The 23,570-nt window shown below is 51.3% G+C and overlaps 2 protein-coding genes across 2 annotated transcripts; one reads left to right on the plus strand and one right to left on the minus strand.

Moving 5' to 3' along the window:
• Positions 1 to 209: 209 nt before the first annotated feature.
• On the minus strand, positions 210 to 14,355 carry LOC122392472 (very low-density lipoprotein receptor-like). The gene is made up of 18 exons (XM_043387353.1): positions 14,187 to 14,355; positions 10,498 to 10,623; positions 10,076 to 10,207; positions 9,573 to 9,688; positions 9,162 to 9,272; positions 8,503 to 8,648; positions 7,987 to 8,111; positions 7,511 to 7,744; positions 7,142 to 7,301; positions 5,093 to 5,233; positions 4,703 to 4,921; positions 4,247 to 4,409; positions 3,696 to 3,887; positions 3,264 to 3,459; positions 2,871 to 3,013; positions 2,382 to 2,522; positions 1,669 to 2,099; positions 210 to 1,247 (listed from the first exon to the last, which is right to left on the minus strand). Exons 1-17 carry the CDS (start codon positions 14,278 to 14,280, stop codon positions 2,061 to 2,063), a joined length of 2,478 nt encoding a protein of 825 aa, XP_043243288.1. The 5' UTR covers positions 14,281 to 14,355; the 3' UTR covers positions 210 to 1,247; positions 1,669 to 2,060.
• Positions 14,356 to 21,407: 7,052 nt separating this feature from the next.
• Positions 21,408 to 23,272, plus strand: LOC122392475 (centrosomal protein of 19 kDa-like). The gene is made up of 3 exons (XM_043387358.1): positions 21,408 to 21,841; positions 22,213 to 22,473; positions 22,822 to 23,272. The coding sequence occupies exons 2-3, from the start codon at positions 22,222 to 22,224 to the stop codon at positions 23,068 to 23,070; spliced, it is 501 nt and encodes a 166-aa protein (XP_043243293.1). The 5' UTR covers positions 21,408 to 21,841; positions 22,213 to 22,221; the 3' UTR covers positions 23,071 to 23,272.
• Positions 23,273 to 23,570: the final 298 nt, after the last annotated feature.

Consider the following 23,570-nt stretch of genomic DNA (forward strand, 5'->3'; position numbering starts at 1 on the left):
TCATGAAGCATTGTTAGACCGACTTATCAAACCGTAGATTGTTTGACCCCGATTCCCGAAAGCTACTGTTTTTTAAAACTCAAGCTACAAAACCAACTACTTAAATAATCAGACCAATTCCTGTCAGCCCATGTTGAAAGTGGGTCTTTGCTTTTCAGAGTGGCTGGTAAAAAAAAGGCATTTTTCTCCCGATCACGAGGCAAGATCACTCATATTATTGCATATGTATTTATTTACACTGACCCGACGGGGTCAAAAGAACGCACTCCATTATGGTACAGACTTTTCGCTCGTACACAGTACAGCTAAGACACTGTAATTTAAATACTACTCATTGTACACACAAAGCTTCACTTTCACGCTCTGAGCTTCACATTGTCATCATTCCTTTCACACAGCTATCACAATGTCCAGTTATGCATAACACGGCGCCAGCAAGCTACAAGACGTTCCATAACTAATATGCACACGCGAAGTAAAGAACGGACTTACATGGAGAAACGAAATCAACATCTTAACGCTATATCCCTAGTTAAAGTTAAATTAAACGAGTGACAAAGCAATCAGAGCATGATATCAAATGAGTGTTACACAGAGGAACATTGCAGTGGGACCATTCGCACAATACGATCAGCATAAACAGTCGACATAAGTACTCACACATTCAAAGAAGACAGACTGGCGCTTCGACACAGCTCCGTACTATCCGTCGTATTGGTTAGACATTTGATACATCATAGACTACGCGTGACTAACAACACGATGCATACAAGGCAGATAAGTGGCCCTATTCGCATTGCACCTAAGGCATGTTCTTGCGATTAATGAATAATGCGAAAAATGAAAATGACGCGTGGCGAATATGTGGTCTTGTGGTGACTAATCGTGTGTTTTCAGATGAAACACAAAAAAAATTGGAATTGCGTACCCGCGGCCAAAGTAATTAGGCCAATGGGATTAAGCACAATGTGCCATTTGTCGAGGCTGAGTGATATGTCTTCATTTCGCTATAACGTTAGTTAGCATACCTCGTATTTGCCAGCGTAGGTCATCGCGCAGCGGTAACTACACCAAGCTTGACAGTTGACACATGCATCATTTCCCTGTGCACCCCAAGTAACATCACACGATTTGGTATGTCCATTGTCCATCCAAATGATAACACGACATGGAGATGCACATTGCATATCACCAGCGAGGAACGTGGGATATAGGAGGCGAGAAGGACTAAATGTCTGATATGGACTATAGTTCGTTTTTCTTAAGTTTGCCCCTCACTGTAAACGTCCTTTTGAACACAGCACGAGAATCGCTAGCTGAATTACTGAGAAAACTGGTTAGCGCACATTGTATTGTAGATATGAATAATATTTTCAAAATAAGTTTTGAACACCGACGATTTAACGTTATGTTAAGCGCCGTGCAATTTATTTATTAGTTCGGACATAATTGCTGAGAAGTCGTCTATCCCTGTGGGGCTGTAGGCATTGGCAAATACGAGCCACGAGTCTGTGAAAAAGTAAATAAATTTGATGAAATTGATCGTCTGTAAAATCTGGTGAAATCAATGTGCGCCAACCAGTTTTCTCAGTAATTCAGTCAGCAATTCTCGTGCTGTGTTCAAAAAGACGTTTACAGTGAGGGGCAAACTTAAGAAAAACGAACTATAGTAAAGTCACTTGGGCTTCTACGCTCCACTCCCTTGTAGAACCTTGTCAAAGTCCTGCCTGTTAAGTACCAATCTGTGGCACTTCAGACAAAATGTTGGCAGTTCAGGTCATGGCATATTTTTCTTGTTGAGACTGTTGAAAACGCCGTTGGAATATAAATGACAGAGAGAAAAGTCGATGGAGGGGATCAATACCCTAGTTGAGACACCTCAGTCAATTTTGCCTCACGGCTCACTGAAGACCACGACTTGCCGTAGTAACTGGTACAAAAGTGACATAGCCGGACATTACATATCAACAATGTCGGGGGAAGCGCAGACTGCTATGGAGGCCGGTGTCAAACGCAGACGCTGACGCTGCATTGGAGTCGAGGGCCGCCTTTAGCTGAGATCAGGCCGCCTCTCGCCGCTCGCCCGAAGTGATGAGGACCTGCCAGTCAAAGAAGAACGTAAGGTTCGGGAATGTTGCGTATTTTCAGCGACGTGGGTCCTGATATGGTTAACAGTGCCATCTAGGCATGCCGTTTTGGCGTTCGCCTATTTAGCCTGGGTGGCGAGGCTTGGCCGATACAACCTAAAGCTCAATAGACCGGCGTCTTGAGTAAAAGCCATATGCGGACTGATCTCACACAACGCACTGGAAGACGTTGTAAGTCTTACATTTAGTGGCATTTGCCGTTCGCACCCCACCTCGTCATCGGTGACATCCTACCTCGTCATCTGTCGCGGACGGAGAGTTGTGTATTCTGGTCTTCTGCAGCTTCACCACGTCGCGCAGAGACTTGCTGTACGAGGGACTGTCGAACCTCCGAAAGCCCTTCGCATTGACGCGACGGTATACCAGGAACCCAGCCTGGGGACAGAAGAAGGTACGATTATCATACCCCGCCGGAAGGTTGACACCGTGTGCTCAAACGATCCACTCGGGTGTTTGGAACATATGAACCGTGCCGCCCAGTGTGGAGGCTTGTGCACAGGTAGTTTGGTCAGCAGGAGGCAAAGAAGAACATCCCATGATCAATGTCATGTAGTTGACTATACTGCAGTTGGTATTCGCATTATACACGCACGGCCGGTAGCTGGGCTCCGCGGCGGACTGAGCCGCCCGGTAAGGATGGTACTATGCTCTATGTAGCTGAGCGACGCAGCGGACTGAGCCACTCGGCCGGTGGCGGACCAGCCACGTGCAGGTGCTACTCACCACGGCGGCGACGACGATGATGAGCACAGCAGCGGTGGCGGCCACGGCTGTCGTGGTGCCCGACTGGTCCTCCGAGGAGATGGCCTGGTGTCCCGCAGCCGCCGGAGACAGGGACGACGGCGTCTGCGCTTCACCGGAATCCTCTGAGAAAGGCGTCGCACGGTGCGCGGTCAGAGGTGAAGAGCACTCTGGTGAGGGCCAGTCAAAAGGGCTTATGACACAACAGAGTGCTCTACCGGGCATAGTCACATCACAAAACCTGTCTAAGTCTTACTGTCTAAGGTCTCCTTGGACTCTCTGTGACATTTCAGTAGCCAAGGGTCGCTGGTCATAGTCGACCGGGTGGCTCTCATATCCCGGCTGACTGTTCGTGTCTCGCAGCCCGCCTCTCACCTGACGGCTGCTGTGAGCAGGTGCGGCCGTCGTCGCCCAGTCGCAGGCCGGACGGACAGGCGCAGCTGGTGGGTCGCTGCTCGTCCGGCGCCGGCAGGCAGATGTGCGAGCAGCCGCCGTTGTCGGACAAACAGTGGTTGTTGCCGGGAGGCTGCCGATACGGGTGGTACACCCGCACGTCCGACTCGAACTGCAGCTGAAATGACCCGGAAGGGGGAGGGACGTCAGTTCGTAGCGCTCCGGGCCGGCCACACAGCATCGCTTGCGGCACTTCGTGAGACCGGACATGTTCATTGAATTGTCGTGACGCGGACTGCTGGGACACGCCTAGCAATTACAGATCGAGCCAAAGTTTCCAACTCACCTAGCCCAATAAGAACCCATTTTCCAAACACAGTTTACCAAGAAAATCCTAATAAAAGTCGGACTCACCGATCCGAGGCGGGTCACGACGGCCACGCGGTCGCCGGTGAACTTGTTGGCGCTGAAGACGGCCCTGCGCTCCCAGTCGCTCCAGAAGACGCTGTCCTCGAAGGTGGCGATGCCGAATGGCCTGTGCAGCGTCTGCGGACTGCTGATGACGATCTGCCGGCCGCTGCCGTCCAGGTTGGCGCTCTCCAGCACCTGCCGACGGATTAGCAGAGGCGTCACCAAGCTGGGCAGTCTGTGTGTCTAGGCGCGGTATTTAGTGGTAGGTATTTGGCGTGCATTGCAGAGTGCACATTTACGATCACAGTTGCTGATACCGAAACAGAGCAAATAAGAAAAGAACTTCAAAGACTAGCACCAGCAAGCAGCATATGTCATTGTGAATGTAAGTTAAGCCCGATCGTTGACGCTCACGCTGATATCTAAAGGTTCGATGCAGTGAACTTGGGATACCACTCCCCACCAAACTTCTGACAGTCTAATCTCTCCAACACCCCGTGCCACTGCAGCCTCAGTCACAGTCCCGCGGCTCTGTGTCAGTGCGTTGTGCTCACCCTTCGGCGCGTGTCCACCCAGAAGATTCTGCGCCTCTCGAGGTCCAGCGTCAGTCCGTTGGGCCACTGGAGCTGGGTGTCGACGATGGTGCGGCGCCGACTGCCATCCAGGCCGGCGCGCTCGATCCGCGGCACGGTGCCCCAGTCGGTCCAGTACATCCACCTGAAACGACGCCCGCCGTTCAGCGCTCGGAGCCAGGGTACTTAAAAGTGATTGCTTGGAACAACGTCTGGGTCAGGCGAGCATTGAAATTTGACCGAAGTAAATGAAAAAGGAAGTCGCAACGCAACGCCATCATACTGCGGGGGCTTATTCGACACCAACCCTTGGTTTCAAAGCATGAAATAAGGAGGTAAAGTTCGGGATGTCCGTGGTAGATGAGTGTGGTCGATGGACAAATCAGACCAGGATATGCTGGACTAGGTAGCTATCATTCTCATGGTGTGCTCCCTCACCTGGCGACGGGATCGAGCGCGATGGCGCGCGGCTCGGCCGTCTCCGCGGACACCACGGTCAGCTGGTAGGAGCCGTCGAGCGGGGCGGTGTGCACGCCGCTGCTGCCCGGCTCCGAGCTGGTCCAGTAGACCCGGCCGTGCACCCAGTCCAGCGCCAGACCCTGCGGCCGCACTGCGACGCGCACCACCGAGCGGCGCGACCCGTCCTCCGCCGGCGCGCTGCGGACGACGTGCAGGAGTTACAGCCGGGTTCGATTCTCGGGAAAGGCACGTTGCTTATTCGCTCACTGGCTGCTTGTGGCAGTCTGTGCTTGAGGTGCTATCAATGTACTATCGTGCCACAAAGTTTTTAGACTGTCTTTGGCATGAGATCATACAAGCCTCGTTTACCTGTAGATGGCCCGGTCCATGGCGTCCGCCCAGTACACGGTGCCGGCGCGGAAGTCAAAGTCGACCGCGGTGGCGGCGTTGGTGTCGTTCACCAGTGACGTGACCTCGCGACGGTGCAGGCCCACCTGGCGAATGTCTGTCCTGCAAATACCGCGACGGAACGTCAGACGGGGTGGGGACTGGCGATAACCGCATGCCAGAAAGACACAGCCAGGTTCTGTATATGTAATTACGGAGCGAGCGAAGCGAGCGTAGTCTTTCCTTAGATTAACGGAAATTTCTGAGTATGAGCGGCCGGCCGGCCGGCCGTGGTCACGCTTTTGCGAGGCTTAGGGGAAGTTGGGGCAATGCCGGAGTTGGGGCAAAGCCGAAATTCGAGATATTTCGAAAACCGTAAGACATGGATGCCACCTGTCAGTGATGCTCTGAAGCTTAAGTGACTACAATTATCGCATGTTTGTTACGAGTCGTCATTCGGAATACTTCGGCTGTGAGGGCGCCAAGAGCGTTTTCAAGGTACGCGTTCCTTGTACTACATGCGCCTTTGAAGCTGCATTTCTTACTCATTATGCTACCGTTTGTCTGGCCAATTCGGTCAAGTAATCTTCAGCATGTCTTTGCATAAGTGTGCTGCCTATTTGAAATTTATACGGCACGTTGAAAAGTTATGGGCCTGCAAATGAAAGTATGGCTGGCTGCGGCAATGCCGAAAACGTGCAATTACGCACGTTAAAGCACGCTATACGTGGACTTTACTGCTGTAGAATAGTAACGCGAATTTTTAGTCACACAAATTACACTTTCAACCGACACAACGGCCTGTTACCTATAAGGAATTATTTACCTGGCATTTTCTTATTATATCACACAATTATAACTTCCAGTGTGCACCAAGCGTCCTCAAGCTCTTAAAACGCGTGTCAGCTTTGATAAATTCTGGATAAAGTTTGAGATAAAGTGGCAAAACATCAATGTCGGCATTCCCCGTAGATCATTTCTCCCATTTTCGGCTTTCCCCGCAGTCCGGGGCAACGCCGAAAAAGTCACTTCTTTGATATTTTTAGTTTGTGCGCTTAACGGTATGCGAATTCATCAAATGCGCCTGGTATGTTTGAAAGGCAAAAGACTGGCCTCTCGAATGACGCCAACAAGAATAGCTTATGTTGTCTACCTTGCGTGCTACGGGCGTCAGAAAAAAAGTATTCGGCGTTCCCCCAACTTCCCCTATATCTCAGCAACCACTTGACCGATTTACACGCGGTAATTTTTGTAGGGTAGCTTCATTCCTTCTACCAAGTATTGGACTATTCCCGATGCATGTGGGTGACCCCTTATGCACGTGCCACGTGCAAAACGAAGAGGTGTCACTTTTGTAATTGTTGCAATATCTCGGTAACTACTTGGCCGATTGCGCTGAAAGTTGGCATGTAGGTAGGCACCCACTAGGCACTGCATATACATGTGCCAGAGTTGGGGTGCTGCTGCACGTGCGCACGTGCAGGGGTCGTTTCCAGATCTCGAGAACGGCTGGACCGATTGCGCTCAAATTTGGTACACGGTTAGGGACCGGTTAGTAGGGTGCCGTGCACAAGTCAGTTGGGACCCATTTTGCACGTGCGCACGTGCAGGGTGCCGCTTCCAGATCTCGAGAACGGCTGGGCCGATTGTGCCCAAATTTGGCACATCGCTAGAGACCAGTTAGTAGGGTGCCGTGCACAAGTCAGTTGGAGGTACCCCCTCGCAATTTCGCACGTGCAAGGCCCACCCTCTCGCTCGCTCCGTTAGTCGCCCCAAAAGGCGTTATACTGGTTTATTGGTTATGGTGGGTAATAGTTCGATGTCAGCATTCTCATCTCCACAATGGTTCCTCAAATGGCAACAGAACTTGACGTGTCTTGTTCTGTTTTGGCGATTGAGTTCGGATTGACGGATCTGTCGAGAGGCTGGGATCGGGACTCGCCAAACAATGGAACATTGGTCTACTGATATTTGAAATCTACAACCGTTCTGGTTGTTGCAGAGCAAGAGCATCTTGCAAGCACTACTGACCTGTGCGTCACCAGCAGGCTGGCGTGGCCCTGCTGTGCCTTGCAGAAAGCATGGTTGCTGGGGTCGCGTACGTAGCCGGCGTGGCACTCGCACTTGAAGTGGCCCACTTGGTTGATGCAGATGTGACTGCAGGCTCCCGGGTTCTCACACTCGTCAATGTCTGAAACGCGATACGAAGTTTTATATCAGTCGCTGTGGATCGTGACGGTCGGTATGCTCGTTTTTTAAGAAGCTGAGGACGAAATGAGGAAAAGAACGCGAATCGCTTGGGCATCTTTCAGAAACTTTGGGTGTAGAGAGAATTAAATCAATGGCGTGACCATATCGTCACAGCGTGCTACGCCTTTCTCCGAGTCGTATGCCGCTCACCCTGGCAGCTGGTGCCATCTGCCGCCAGCCGGTACCCGTCCGGACAGGAACAGCGCCGGCCGCCCGGCAGGTCCTGGCAGCCGTGGCTGCAGCCGCCGTTACTCCGCGCGCACGAGCCGCACTGGGAGCCCTCGTCCGAGCCGTCGCCACAGTCGTTGATGCCGTTACAGGCCAGCGAGACGTCCACACAGGTGCCGTTCTCGCAGCGCAGCTGGCTTTCCGGGTCACATCCCTCTGTGGACATAACACAAGTTTGAGTCACACCATATGTGCTTACTTGGGACATTCTTGGCTTCGCCACGTACCCTCGCCCTCGGTCGTGGTTTGGTAGGAATTCGTGATACATATGTTGGGGACATATTTTTGAGCCACAGATGGCGCTCGTTCCAAAGGTTGCTCTTTTGCAACTCCAAAGGTAAACATGCAGTTTCAGTGATCATGTGACTGAAGGTCCATCAGTCGCCGGTAGCACTCACCACAGTTGGCCTCGTCGCTGCCGTCCCTGCAGTCGGGCATCCCGGAGCACACCAGGCTCCGAGAGATGCACTCGCCCAGGCCGCCGCATTGGAACTGGTCCGGCCGACACGACTGAGTGCCACACCTGCAGTAGGTCATAGAGAGGGTCAGCACTCAGCAGCGCTCACAGTGGGTCACAACGGGTAACAGTGTGGGTCAACAGGTCGGGACCGGCCACATACATCCACGATACGGTCGCCAACCCACGACAGGGATAAGGAGATTCTACGAACGGGTTCAGCATTGGTCACACCTCCGCATACGTCAGCGGTCACTCGAGTTCACAGGAAGGCATTGCCGACATACCTCCCTCCCTTTTCTCTCCGAGATCGTATCCGGCATCAGCCAGTGTGGACCGAATGGGAAATCCCCAATACATTGCAACATTCCGTGAGCGGAGCGATACGGGAGATGCAGGGCCCGCGGCGAGGGATGATAAATGTTCCGTGTGACAGGGGAACCACCTCGTTCGGTACCTGGATGGGTCCTCGTCCGATCCGTCCGGACAGTCGGCGTCGCCATCACACAGCCACGCGTGGAAGATGCAGACGAAGCCGTCACCGCATTTGACCTCGCCCGGCCGGCACTGCGCTCCGCCGGCGTCTGAGGGTGCCGGACAGCCCTGAAGAGGAGAGGGGTGGGAGATAGGGTCAGCGGTGGAACGGGACACCTAACACATTACACTGACATGGACGGGAGTCACGGATACTCGTACAGGCTCATATCCAATTACTGACTGATCGAGTGATCGACTGATCTACTGACGCTTGGGTAGCTGGGGCGGAAGGGTACGGCCGCTGCCGTTGTCGGTCGGTAGAGGACGACACCAGTGCTGGAAATAAGACCCTTTTCTGGTCCCAGTCAGGTCAGCAAAATTTTGTTCTTTACAAATTAATGCTCCAGGACCTAGGATCTTCTAAATTTTCTTATCTGTATGATGAAAAACTGCTATAATTGCATCTAAAAAATGCAGAAATAGCATTGGAAGTGACACATTTTATCAGTTATAACATTTAGTAGGCGAAACATATGGTTTTACGGTAGGTTGTCCTAAAAGCTGGTTGCTTCTCCGGAGAGGTTATATTCTCTAAGACCAGGAGCGAAAACGAAAATTCCAACACTGGACGACACTCACCTGTTCGTCCGAGTTGTCGACGCAGTCCCTGTCGCCGTCGCAGCGCGCCGCGGCTGACACACACTCGCCGCTGGAGCAGGTGAAGTGGGACGCCGAGTTGCACGTCGGTCTCTGCGGAGAAAGGGGCCACACCGTGAGCGGAGCCGGATGTGTGTCGGGCGTTCGGAGCCGGCGTACGGACTAATGCCGAAAAGTGGGGCTTTATAGGTAAGGGGCAATGACTGCTGGGGCTCAGGCGCTGCTAGAAGAAGCCTTTTACCATTTGGGAATATTCAAACTAGGCATCGCCAGCCATCAATCGTCGGACAGCTGAGCTTTACATTATTTCGAGTAGATGAGCAGGAGCTGCACACAGCGGTATCGTAGTTGACAAAGCTGAACTGCCTGACAGCAGCACTGTGCGCCACTCACCTGGCAGTTTATTTCGTCGGAGCCGTCGTCACAGTCGTTGTCTCCGTCGCAGACCCAGCGCTTGTTGATGCACTTGCCGTCGCCGCAGGTGAAGTGCTCTGGCGTGCAGGACTGGGCTGCAAGCAGAGCGGAAAATCTCGGTAATATGCCGGTGCTGTAGGCTGTGGTTGGTGTCGGCAAGAGCAGATATTCAAGCATGTATGCCAGCAAATATGGAACTGTCTGTCGATAGTCATCAATGGTAAAAAAAACTAAAATACGCGATAAAAATTCGAAAACAGGAAGCCACTATTAGTATTAAGTGCCTTCTTCCATATGCGGCTTGCTGTTCTTCCCGTCTATGCTTGCTAAGAAAAGTGAAGAGGGTCTGCTACTCCGCCCGTCTGTGCCGGCTTAGGAAAGGCTCTAGCTCGCCCAGGGAAGGGTTCGTGCCACTTCAGGAAGGATCTCGCCCGCCCTTGTTGGGTCCGTTCCCGCCGAGGATGTTCTGTTTCTCGACTTACCACAGTTGGCCTCGTCGCTGGCGTCGGCGCAGTCGGCGGCGCCGTCACACCTCCACGAGGCCGGCACGCACTGGACGGCGCCGCTGCTCGTGTTGGTGCACCGGAACTGGTCGGCGCGACAGGCGCGCTCGCCTGCGGATAACACGGTCACAGTCACGGTCAGTGACTATCTGCAGCCGTAGTCAGCGCAGGCCGCTGACAAGGTCACCAGTGAGCATGAACTAAAACACGACCTTCAGAATGTAAACAGTGCTAGAGCGCTGAAAACAAAATATCTTCTGATTTTGAACCATAAATATTTGGCAATTGTATCACTTTGCCACCATGGCAGCCTGTCGTCGGTGCAAGTATAACCTGCCTGCTCATGATAACGTGCCTATTCGGCCGGGTCCAGCTGCCCGTTGCCGCGGTGGGTCACTCACCGCACTCGACCGGGTCCTCGTCGCTGCCGTCGCCGCAGTCGTCGTCACCGTCGCACCGCCAGCGCTCGATGACGCAGCGCCCGTTGGCGCAGTGGAACTGGCCGTCCAGGCAGCCCTCGCCGGGGGCTGGCGGTCGGCAGAGCGAGGTCAGTGACCGGTCATCGCACGACGATCCATGGCCAGTGTCTGGACTATGTAGACATGTCATTTTTTACATTTCTCTCCTGAACCATGATATCGGCTCCAATGTCTGTGTTTTGATTGGTCCCATGTGTAACGTCCAATCGAACCGGAAAGCATGAGCCCTCTCCTCCATTTATCTCCGATGGGACTTTCCGTTACTCCAGCGTCATGACATGGCGCGATCTATTCGACCGCAGCGTCCGCCGGATGGACAGACGCTGTGAACATCCTACTATCGTATCGGGCCTGGCCCGCTCAGACGCTGCCTTCCGGCGCGGTTCCGGTCTGCCGACAACCGGCAACCGCCGCGAGGGTGAGCGTTACCACCCCATAACTACATATGTACTTCACAGGGTACGTGACCCTTGCGGGTCTCCGCCGGGCTGAGGACGACCGCCCTACATTGCACAGGGTACGCGACCTTTGCTAGTCTCCGTCAGGGTGTGGATGACCGACTACCCCAAACTACGCAGGGCCAGGGTACGTGACCTCTGCGAGTCTCCGCCAGGGTGTGAACGACCACCCCATTATTTGCGACAGACCTTCAGTGTCCTGCAGCACTCAATAAACAATCAACCATAACCGTCTGCCCTTAACTTTTGCTAACCATTGCATAACTTTAATTTTTGACCGATGTCAGCAAACAGCCGATGTTTTGGGAGATATGAGTGACCACCGGGACAGGATACCAAGGCAGAACCTTAGTTCGGTACTAGTTCTGCTGATCCCCTTAGGTAAGATCTGCCCCTGCCCTAGCAGGCGTAGCGTTAGTATTTTTCCCCTTCCTCCCACACATCCAACTGCGTTGATAATGACACCATATGATAACCATCTGAAAGAGAATTATGACAGGTCCTGCGCATACAGACTAAACATCATAAAGAGAAATAAACACAAAGGAAGAATAATGGTGGGCGTCGCACTCGCGCCACGTGGCTCTGTTTGGGGTGGGATGTGTTATCGTCCCTCCACCAGCCGTGGACCGGACTCGCCGCGCATGGTCCGCTGCTCAGGATCGGGGGCAAGGACGCGGCCAGCTGCGCAGGAGAAGAAGTTCTCGGCCAGAGAGCAAAGTCCACACTGGTTCCGTGAAAACATGCACGCACAGTGTTGAGCGCTCATGCTCCTATGAAAACATGACCTCGTGGTGCTGAGTGCGCCGCGCACAGCCCGCAGTTTCCGAGCGTCCGCGGTGGGATTCCGGCGTCCGCAGCTCTTTGCCCGTGGCGGGCCATTTTTTGACTGCCGGCCCACGCTATCGAAATATCCATTCAATGAATCAATGCTCATTCATTAATGACCCAGTCAGTCATCGTCTTTGTTATTAGTTTTTAGTGTTTGGTCCCTTGCTTCCCTATTGACCTCTTGCTTGACGAAGGCAAACGATGTATCTTACATAATAAGCTGTTCTCATGACAAATTATGTTTGGATCTATTCCGACAACGTGCCGGTATAACGGCACATATGTTACAAAACGTTTACGTCAACTCGGTCTCAATTATAATTGCAATAATATATTCGCAATTTAGCTGAGATACGCAGTTTCTAGTTGAACGATCATAAATGAGGAACGACTGAACTTGAAGCCGTAAACGGCACAAATTTTGGATGCATGGCTCTTAGGGTATATTGGGTATATACCTACACGTGAAGACGATCCAATCAACTGTCGACGTAAGCTCACCAGCTCTTCAGTTCAAAAATATTGACTGCTCATGAGTGGTCAGTGCTCAGCTAGCTTTACTGTCTTAGCTCCCGGCCTCTGGTTCCTCGGCTCCCATTTGAACGTTCCCATTCACGCCGCCCTCTCCGACCGGACGTCTCTGGGGGGATCCTCCCAGGGGGCGGGTATCCCCTTGTTATGGTGACCACCCGTTGACATGCCGACCGCTAAGACTGTCCGGTTGACCGGTCAGTAGTCAGTGGACCAAAAGTCAAACACACTGTCCAGCAACAGAACGTATGGATATAAACATTGCTGCTTGGCCCGCCGAACATGTAACCGTGCTCCCAACTCAACAACGGTAAACACAGACTGAGCTGCCATGTGCTCGTAACCATGTGACTGGCTAGGCATGGTCCAATGACTACCAGTTTTTACATACAAACATTTTGGCCACCCGAAAAGGATGTGGGTCTGGGAATCAGAATTCAGAACCGAATCTAAATGCGTTTGTTGCATTTACTTCATCGCGCGACTGGGAAACGCTACTATATCGAAAGTCATCGTCATCGTATCGCTACGATACAGCCGTCGACATGATTAGGTGTGACCTGCTTGTTCAGTCATTTGCCAAAACAAATAGACTGGTGAGCTTTAACGAGAAATCAATTGTTTACCCATTATATATGTAATGATCATGGCAGAAATAAAAAACACAATTCATAACTAACTGGTGGATCTAGGGGGCATTTTGTGCAGATAATCCCCCCCCCCTCCACCAAGCGTCGCCCGAAAGCAACAGTTTTGCTTTTTTGCAATAAAAAGAAAACAAAACAACTTTTATCATGAAAAGTTTGCTTCCAACTGCTCAGTAATGCATAAGAAGTCGAAATCCGGAGAGTTTTGGACATTGGAGCATTGGAGAACAATTTTTGGGGGTAGGAATGTCCCCACGCAGCGTACAAGATCGCATTTCTGGATCCGACAGTGATTGCTAGTATTACAACTTTGATTACTCTTACAACTTTACAAATTTGTGCAATGCAGGTACGTATGTTTTTCACACTTGTCAAGACCTGAGGTCAGCTCGGTCATGTGACCTTCATGCTCACCTTCATTATAGCTCAACGAAGGAATACTGCAACTGCCTATATAGTGCCGAAAATGACCTAAGCCCTTCTAAAGCCTTGAAATCTTAGCGTCATTACTCATTCCCTCTACGGAAAGCTCGATGCTCACTTTTGTTATCCTGAACGTTGAGTGACGTCGCTTACTTGAGGTCATCAGAGTCCTTCCTCGGTACTTCCGATCAAATTAAGCTGGTCAATCGAACATGACAATAACTATGTTTTCACTTTTCAGAATGGGCGGCGAAATCGAATTATATATGTCGATTGCCGAGGCATATTAAGCGTTCTCATCAGATCTGATCATCCTTAAATGGCCGACTTTGACCTCCCCTTGGCCTAAGGTCAACGCCTATTTAGACGTCTAAAAAAAAAAACGCATCAATCGATTCGACGACACATAACAACCGCGAGCGTGTCGAGCTGACGCTATGCATCCATTTTACCATTTTACCCTCAACTTATTTACTTGCCTAAAACCAGAATCTGATCTTTTGGTTGTTAACATGGGCTCAGAGGGAATCGACTGACCGGAGACAAAAAGAAAAAAAAGTGGTGCCGTTTGCTCCTTGCGTCCTGCGACCGCCATTACGCTTTTTATATAAAGGGATCCTAGCCCAATAAGATTGAAACGGCAAGGGGGGTAGTCAGTGCCAGAGCTGGCGGGTTGACTGAGCGCTGAGCGCTGCCCTATTTGGCCGCGTTGGACACTCACCGGTATTTTGTCTGGGGACGGCCGTCTGTGAGAGGCCGCAGCCAGCGAGCAGCACCAGCAGCGGCAGCAGCCAGATGACGTGCGCGGCCGCCATGGCTCAGCCGATCTCCGTGTCTCGTAGTCGAGCGTTCTGTCACCCCGCGCGACCCTGCGGTCCCGTTACTGCCGGTACGCCCCTCCGTCAGTCTTATATAGCGGACGGCCGGAGACGGCGGCGAGCACGGAGAAAACGTGCCGCGCCGCGGCTGATGCTGCCACTGACGTCACACCATCACACTGCCGCGGGTATGACGTCACTCCTGCCATGCGGGTCATGCACTGCAGCGGCGCCCGAGAAGACGCCGCGGGGGTTCGGCCAACCGGTGACGCCGTGTGCACCGTTCGGTGAATGGGCGTCGCGCCGCCGGCGGGGGAGGAGGGGAGGCCGCCCGGCGGACGACGGTGATGCCGGCACGTGCAACTGCGCGACTTGGGGCCGAAAGGGGTAGGCAGCAGGAATCGCCAGACGGCTGCTTTCCGTAAGGTCTGGGATGATGCGTCCATGGAGTTTCCGGGTCTGTAGTGGGGAAACATGCGCCCTGCTGGCCGCTGTTTGAATATTCCCTCTCGATTCTGTCAACTGGTAGCGTAAGTTTTGTAATTCGTTATTTCCCGGTTTTGTATATTCCGTGTGCGCAGTAAAATTTTTCCCCGACTCCCGAGCCACCGAATGATAGGTCAGACCGTCAGCTTGATCTCGCCATTTTTATCAAATTTCATAGCGTAGGTCAAATGCCTGACTCCGGTCATCTACCAACTACAATCAATGGAAGTGGTCCTGATCTGGGGAGCCGGCGACGGTACAGTTTTTCCGATGCTTAGGGAATATCTCAAGGGACTGGTCAAAGAGGGCCCTGAACGGACCCGGGAGGACCTACTGACATAGTCTTTACTTAGAGCAAATCTTTATGCATAAGATGGAAAGGGGCCCGAATCAAACAGAAGCGGTAGAGAAAATTTAACCCTCGCTGATCGAGCTAGAGCTTCGCAGAAAAAACGAGCGTGCTGCCCGTAACGGGAGGAAGGATGCCCAATTTTAAGGTCCTGGGTCATTGGCTGACCTTCCAGGTCAGGTCAATGACCCACAAGTCGGGAAGATCGGGACCTGCTAGGACGTCGTAAAGTGTGGGTGCTATGGTTTTTTTTCGGGGTGCTGATCACGAATATCATGTGAGTTTTGACCACAGATGATGTCTTCATGCATTTAGGTCAGGTCGTGTCAGGTCAGGTCAACCAGTAGGGGTCCTGCCAGGTATTTGTAGTAGCTGCCAGCCGCCTTTGACAGTTTTTTTTTAATAAATTTAGTCCGAACCTTAGTCCGAGCCGGTCTCGTAGCTCAGTTGGTAGAGCGTTGGACTCCGCGTGGTGAGAGCACGCGTTCCCTGTTACAACAGTCCGGGTTCGAAGCGCGACGGGCGGTTGACATTTATGGGCCTCTTGACAGGTATGGTTGCGGTTGGTGGCAGGCCGTAGCCAGGTGAAGTCAGTGAGGGGACTGGCCGTGCGCGGCTATGTGCGCACGTTAAACTTTGGACTCTAAATTCTGCCATAGAACTGAAATTGCGCGATCGGAGGGTAGAGGGCAGGGTCACCGCAACAAGCTTCGCTTAGCGGTGGCTCTGTCCTTGTGAATCCTTCCCATCAAAAGGTTCGGACTAAATTTATAACTAAAAAAAAAAACTTTTGAATTTGCTTTTGAATGGCAGGATTCACAAGGACAGAGTCCTCGCTAAGCGAAGCTTGTTGCGTTTGCCCTGCCCTTTACCATCCGATCGCGCAATTCCGGTTCTATGACAGAATTTGTAACATGTTACCAATTCTGTTAACCCGCGCCCCGTATGGCTATCGGCGGACCCTACCACCCGTATGGGGGGGGGGCGTTTCGCCCCCCTCTCATTTCCCCTGGTTTTATTCGCAAAAACCGAGAAGGGGGTCCGTTCGCCCCCCCCCCCTCCTATACGAGCGAGGGTTAAAGGCATCGCTTGTGTGCTTACTTGAAGGTTTGTGATGTGGGAATAGAACGTTACTTTTAATTCTTTCAAACTGCATTTGATTTAACCCTATCATTTCTTTCATTTTAGTGCGTTGCGTATTGTCCGTCGAAGTTGTGAGGTCCCGAGAGCATCTTTCAGACCGAAATGGTCGTCGAATCCGAAATGAAGTTGATGGTGATATCCCATAAGTGTTAAGATGCCTATTTATTCACTTAACAGACGACAAAACTGTTCGAGGCCATGTCAGTTAATTGGCCTGGGGCAAGGCCCGATAACTTTTTTTGGTATTGTCAATTTGAATGCGGATAATGCTTCGATCCATGTCGGATGGCCATGCCTCATACATTCTAGCTGTCTACTGATTTATTTTATGGGAACATCCGCTTACAAGGCTCATTTTCCATAAAGCGCCCTCTGGCTTCAGCTTAGGTATAAAGCTTTGCCACTGTCCGTAGACGTTGATCAACCTGATCGACCCATGTTAAGCATAATCAATCGTTTACTTTTTGTACAGTACTACAGTTTTCCACAGATAATGTTAGCTAAGAGTGCTCTTTATAAAGAACTGCCACACCGAAAAAGCGCCGCTCCCTCCCGTTTTTTTCGCTGACGGCTCGCCGCCGTATAGTGTGACCGTCGTAAAGTGTTCTGCGCGCCGGCCGGTCCCTGTGACCCGGGCCGGCCGGCCGGCGCGCTGCGCAGCGGAATACGTCTGCGGTGGGCGGTGCCGGGACCTCCGCCGCCGGCATGCCTCAGTGCACACTGCACAGCCACGCTACAGAGCCGCCGCCCCGCTCTGACTCGATCCACCATCTGCGCGCGGTCCTCCTCTGGTTCTTTGTCAAATTGCAGTCATAACTTGCCCTTGTCCCACTTCTTCGGACATGTGGGCGAATAGACACAACCATACATGTTGGTAATTCGATGCCTAATTGTTCCCAGCTTTCTTTGAAAGCCCAAAGACTTGAAAAGACAGCGTCGAGGTCATCATGAATAAGACGCGACACATTCGTCGGCCATTTCCTGCGTAAGGTATCATATCCTCGAACTTCCGGTAAAAGCGTCTATTATCATCCAGTGCCTGCATTCCCTCTCCCTGCTACATTCTCTGCGACTGTCGATGAATACATTTACTGCATTCGGTGCGCAAGCCGATGAGCCGCCTGCCAATAGATGCACAGTGGCCTGTAACATAACGCTCTCTTGACCGAATCAAAAGTAATTACCTATACTGGTCACCGAACTGGTGCGGCGATTTCCTGATCTACACCGGCACAGCGCATCTCATCCCACTCAAAGGCCGCGCTAAAACTTATTGGGCAAAAATAATAATAGTAAATAACTAAACAAATAATGAAAATACAATAATAATAATAATCATCATCATCATCATCATCATCATCATCACCATGACTCGGTTGAGCCTGCTTTAGTGGTAGGCGGCACCGCATTACATTGTGAACGGTATCGAAATTCGAGCGCGCCACCTCCCGATAACGGAGGGCACCTAATGCGTAAAGCGAGCGAGTCAGTGCGTCTCAAGTAGGATAAATAAACTCCTCACATTGATACTTGCACTGGAGGGGAGCGGATCTGTAGACTGTAGTTTCAATTATACTCAATTGATTTTCTTTGCACACGGCACATCTTACAGTTTACAGAATACCTGAAACAGACTCTTTCGGCAGTCAGGAAATTCGAATGCGAGAGCCAATTTAAATAGAATAGCTGACGCTCGCATCAAGTTACTATCAGTGCGTCCAATAGATGCGGGCGATAGTGGATGTATTTTCATAGGCTCTCTCATGCGCCATGCGCCTTTCCGACATTCGAAACTCGAAAGGGTCTGTTTCGGGCTTTGGGAAGAAAAAAATGGCGGTGGAACGAATCCCTGAAGTAAATCTGATCTAAAATGTTTCCGGTACCGCGGTACCGTTGCGGTGATTAGGCGCATTGGCCCTATTTATAGGCGGGGCCCACGTGGGCCGACCGTGGGTGTAATGCACAACACTAGGGCGGATGTGCCCGCGTGCCATGTGCAGAGTACGGCCGGGTCATGTTGACGAAGCCGGTCAGCGCTGGCCCGCTGCGCATGTGACGGTCCATTCTGCGGTCGGCGGCGCGCCGTCACTTCCCGTCACGCCGTGGGCGCGTGCCGCGTGTCCCGTCTGGGCCGCAGCCGCCCCGGGATCCGCCCTCCGGCTCTGACCGGGACACGCCGCCGCCGGCGCCGGGCGGGCGGGCGGACCCGCGGCGCAGAGCCGCGCCGGGAACGACGACACGTTCCCGGAACGCGCCGAGATGAGCATCGGGAAGGGGGAGGCGGTAGTGGAGGGTCGGCAGGGTAGTAGGCGTAAGTCCAGACGGACCGTTAGGCCCCCACCGTGGTATGAATAATCTCTGACAGCTCTCATGACCCTACAGCCTCATTGCAAGTGCGGCTCAAAGTGCAGAGCATCCGAGGCTTTGGGAGACCAGCTGCGATGTCGCAGATTTGATGTGCTGCGATATCATAGACGTTGGATCAGTAGCGGCGGATCACCTTCAATTAAGGGGGGGGGGGGCACTGCCGACTTTTAGTCCCATTCTTTCCATGCAACGCCCATAGGGCTATAATGTTAAAATGCCAAAATCAAAGTGGGGCACGGTGCCCCGGTGTCCTCCCCGTTCCGACGCCTATGCGTTGGATAATGATAATTTGGCCGTGAATAGAGTATATAACTACTCGTGCATAGACACTAGACAGGTTGGTAATGTAGATCTTAGACGTTATTATAAGGATAATTAACACATTTTTCGTCAGTCGTCATATTATTTTCAGCTCCCAACCATAATAGATAAGGATTCTAGATCAGCGCCTGCGATTACATAAGCACAAATGTCAGTTCATGTGTCAAGTTCATTTAAGTTCAGTTGAGATTGAAGCTGCCCTCGACCTTTTTCCAAATAAAAAGAACATAGGTACGTACATCTTTCGAAGCGCTTCATCAATAAAAAATGTTCCAATGCCTATACCTAACTATTGTTTATTTATTTATTTATTTATTTATTTATTCAAATAAATCGCCAACAGGCTCAAGGCCCATTAACAGGCGAAGTCATACCACATCATAAAATACACACACAAGGTAAACACTAACTCGAAGACACGCACTCACTGATTCGCAAATAGATGACACTTAAAAATACAGAGATTCATAAAAGAGATCCAGAAAATTGTTGTCGGTCTCTGACCATCTTTCGAAAGTTATTCATACCTGAACGCTTAGGTCGTTTTTACAAATTTAGCTCGAATGTTTGAATAAACGGCTCTCTGGAGAAAGGTCATTGGTTGTTGACACGGGGGACCATCAAAGCGTCCAAAACCGCAGCATCCAAAGTACGCAACATCCAAAACCGCAGCGTCCAAAGTACGCAACGTCCAAAATACGTCCAAAATCGGGTATATAGGGAGCATTCACAACGTCCAAAACCGAAACATCCAAAACCGCAACGTCCAAAAACGCATCATCCAAAAACGCAACATTCAAGGACGCATCATCCAAAGTACGCAACATCCAAAGTACGCAACATCCAAAGTACGCAACATCCAAAACCGTTAGGTTAGGTTAGGTTAGGCAAGGTTAGGTTAGGTTAGGTTTCCTTATCCCCGGTAGGCATAAATCAGTAGGTTAGGTTAGGTTAGGTTAGGTTAGGTTAGGTTGGGTTTCCTTATCCCCGGTAGGCAAAAATCAGTAGGTTAGGTTAGGTTAGGTTAGGTTAGGTTGGATTAGGGATAGGCAAAAATCAGTAGGTTAGGTTCCGGTTAGGTTAGGTAGGTTAGGTTAGGTTAGGTTAGGTTGGTTTTGGATGTTGCGTGCCTTGTATGTCGTGGTCTTGGACGTTGTGGTTTTGGAGGTTACGTACTTTGGATGTTTCGTTTTTGGATGTTACGTTTTTTGGATGATACGTTTTTGGACGTTGCGGTTTTGGATGTTTCGGCTTTGGACTTTGTGAATGCCCCCTATAAACCCGATTTTGGACGTATTTTGGACGTTGCGTACTTTGGACGCTGCGGTTTTGGATGTTGCGTACTTTGGACGCTGCGGTTTTGGACGCTTTGATACGGACCCGTTGACACAGTTCATTGACCTGACCGTCCTGACCTGCGAGATCAGTCTGCATCCTTCGACGGCACGGGCAGGGGGGTTGGGTGGGGAAGGTCATGCAGTGCAGTGCGGCCCACTCTCGTCGGCGGCATCTATACTGAGCGCAGAACTTTGAAATAAAATGATCGTATTGCTCTTCACAGAAGGAGGCCCACACAATTATGCCCAACGTATTCCAATTACAACGCCTCTGTCAACCGGCGCGGTGGCTACTGAGTCAGAATAGCCCGTGCCAGCGAGCGACGAGCGTTAGACACATTACGTACCAATAAAATGAGGCCCTTATTGACCTGGCGATCTTTGGCTCATCAGGTCTAGAAGTGGGCATAGTCATGACTGCACTTGAATCATCTCTTATTTATCGTAATGCATCTACAGAGGGGGACCATCAAAGCGTCCAAAACCGCAGCATCCAAAGTACGCAACATCCAAAACCGCAGCGTCCAAAGTACGCAACGTCCAAAATACGTCCAAAATCGGGTATATAGGGAGCATTCACAACGTCCAAAAACGAAACATCCAAAACCGCAACATCCAAAACGTATCATCCAAAAACGCAACATCCAAGGACGCATCATCCAAAGTACGCAACATCCAAAGTACGCAACATCCAAAACCGTTAGGTTAGGTTAGGTTAGGCTAGGTTAGGTTAGGTTAGGTTTCCTTATCCCCGGTAGGCATAAATCAGTAGGTTAGGTTAGGTTAGGTTAGGTTAGGTTAGGTTAGGTTAGGTTAGGTTGGGTTTCCTTATCCCCAGTAGGCAAAAATCAGTAGGTTAGGTTAGGTTAGGTTTGGTTGGGTTAGGGATAGGCAAAAATCAGTAGGTTAGGTTAGGTTAGGTTAGGTTAGGTTAGGTTAGGTTGGTTTTGGATGTTGCGTGCCTTGGATGTCGTGGTCTTGGACGTTGTGGTTTTGGAGGTTACGTACTTTGGATGTTGCGTCTTTGGATGTTGCGTTTTTTGGATGATACGTTTTTGGACGTTGCGGTTTTGGATGTTTCGGTTTTGGACTTTGTGAATGCCCCCTATAAACCCGATTTTGGACGTATTTTGGACGTTGCGTACTTTGGACGCTGCGGTTTTGGATGTTGCGTACTTTGGGTGCTGCGGTTTTGGACGCTTTGATACGGACCCTCTACAGAACACTCAGTTCAGTGGTATGCAATTGCGGACTCCTTGCACCGAGGCACATACTATACTGTCACCTGCTGGCAGTCCCGCGAACCACTGGTTTCAGTATCGGCCACTACGCTGGGAAATGCACCCATGTTCCTATTATTGATCCCGGCTCCCACACGGCACGCTAGGTGAGCGGTTAGGCCCCCTCCCTCCCTCCAGTCCCCTGGGACGATGGATTATTTTCCAGCGGCGGGAGTGTGGCGGTGGCCGCTGTCCGACGTCCCTGTGGAGGTGCTCCCTAGTGAAGAGAAGACGGAACTGGACCACATCTGCCGATGGCCCGTCTTGAGACTTAGGTAAGGTGGGCAGCGATCGATTCGGTGTCGTTACTGTTTCAGTGGCTGGTACTTTTTTATCGTTATAATATGAATCAGTAAGCCCCTGCTTCCATTCCGACGTGGATGATCACATACCTGTTTGGTGTGTCAAGCCACAAAGTTTTTTTTTTTAGTCGAAGTAGTTGTTAGTTTCACCAAAAATGTTTCAATCGGGAGAGTGTAAATCCTTCAACTCGTGATGACCCGACTTTGATCTTAAACATGGAACCTAACCATAGCAACTATTTACGCACCTAACGATTTTAATAGCTTTTTGTTACCTGGCTGAGGCGCAAGGAGTGTTGCCCTGGAGGAGTGTGACCCCCTCCCGGGCCGTTCTGACCGGACAGCCGGCTCCGATGACGAGCACCGCTGAGGGGGAGGCGGGCCGGCCGGTGAAGCTCGGTATCCGGCTATCTCCGCCCTGTCTGCTGCTGGTGTACCGACCGGCGCGGAGCGGTGCCGCCCTGCGGCTCCGCAAAATGCCCGTCAAAAGTCTGACGGCCACGAGCAACTGCGCGCGCGTGGCCCAGGAGCTGCGCGAGCGGCACCGGCCGCACCTGGACGCCGTGCCGCAGAACAAGCTGCTCAAGATGCTACGCGTCCTGCAGGTCAGTGCTGAGCCTGTAAGGAACCACAGGAGGCGTGGCGATATCCATGTATGTCCGCACACTTCTGATCTCAATGAAGCGCGCCTACATAAACTAATCGTTTTACGACTTTTCACCAATAAAATAAATAGCAAACGTTTTTCTGAAACCAGCGGCTCGAAGGGCAGCTTGAATTACAGCTTTGCGCTCTAAACAGGCTCTTTCTTGCACCGAAACTGCAAAATTTAACGTGAGATACTTCATTCCAGTGATTCAAAACACAAATCACTCCCCGCATTACTTTGCTGTTTATGGATGTCACGTTCTTACGTAACATGTCCGCGCTGACATTGGCCTGGTGTCCGACAGGAGGGTCTGTCCGGAGGACGCGTTGAGGACATCCTGCCGCGGGTGGAGCTCGAGTTCCGGGTCGACCCTGACGAGGACCTGAACCAGCTGTCCACGGAGCTGCTGGACCGCAAGAAGGCCGCTATGGACGAACGCTTTAACCGGCAGGTGGTGCGTCCCGACCAGCCCGACTTTGTCTATGACGTACGCCAGGACTTTGATGGACCCAAGCAGCACAGCGGCTGGGATGATGACGGTGATGACTGGTGAAGGGATGAGTGGCGGATTGAGTGCGTGGTGTGTTGGGTGGGACGTTATAAACTGAGTGACGTACCGAGGTTTTAGACCTAGGACCATTAGCGTTCAGCTGGGTGTTTTTTGATGTGGCGCCGAGAGAGGTTGCAGAATGCCGATGTTTTGTCGATGCATTTTGGCTAAATATATATAATTGCATATTGCAAAAGTGAACCGATGTTGACGTTTCACTGTCGTCATATTGCGCGGCATTAGCCTCCGAATGCGACTTAATCTGCTGTAGACCGAATAGTCTACAGCAGATAAATGTGACATGACCTTTTGGAGTATGGAAAGAGGATGTCTGTCGTATTTTCGGTTCAAAATTGAAAGATTTTATATTAACCTCTGTCCTATGATCAAGAGTGCAGCCGCAGCATTCGTGGTAGCTTCTATTGGCGAGCGTACCTAACTATTGGGTAATGCGAAAGGCAGAGGCTGTGATATCTAGCTGAAACTAGCAGACTGTTAACTAC

Source organism: Amphibalanus amphitrite, unplaced genomic scaffold, assembly GCF_019059575.1.
Source record: "Amphibalanus amphitrite isolate SeventyFive unplaced genomic scaffold, NRLGWU_Aamphi_draft 000487F_arrow, whole genome shotgun sequence".
NCBI lineage: Eukaryota > Metazoa > Arthropoda > Thecostraca > Balanomorpha > Balanidae > Amphibalanus > Amphibalanus amphitrite.

What these genes read in the sequence shown, in the direction of transcription:
- LOC122392475 (XM_043387358.1), top strand. Translation starts at nt 22,222, where the DNA reads ATGACGAGCACCGCTGAGGGGGAGGCGGGCCGGCCGGTGAAGCTCGGT. An exon ending in AGATGCTACGCGTCCTGCAG is followed by an intron (nt 22,474 to 22,821) that starts GTCAGTGCTGAG and finishes GGTGTCCGACAG; the next exon opens with GAGGGTCTGTCCGGAGGACG.
- LOC122392472 (XM_043387353.1), bottom strand. Translation starts at nt 14,280, where the DNA reads ATGGCGGCCGCGCACGTCATCTGGCTGCTGCCGCTGCTGGTGCTGCTC. An exon ending in CGAGGACCCGGTCGAGTGCG is followed by an intron (nt 10,208 to 10,497) that starts GTGAGTGACCCA and finishes TGTTATCCGCAG; the next exon opens with GCGAGCGCGCCTGTCGCGCC. An exon ending in AGCCTGCTGGTGACGCACAG is followed by an intron (nt 5,234 to 7,141) that starts GTCAGTAGTGCT and finishes CGGTATTTGCAG; the next exon opens with GACAGACATTCGCCAGGTGG.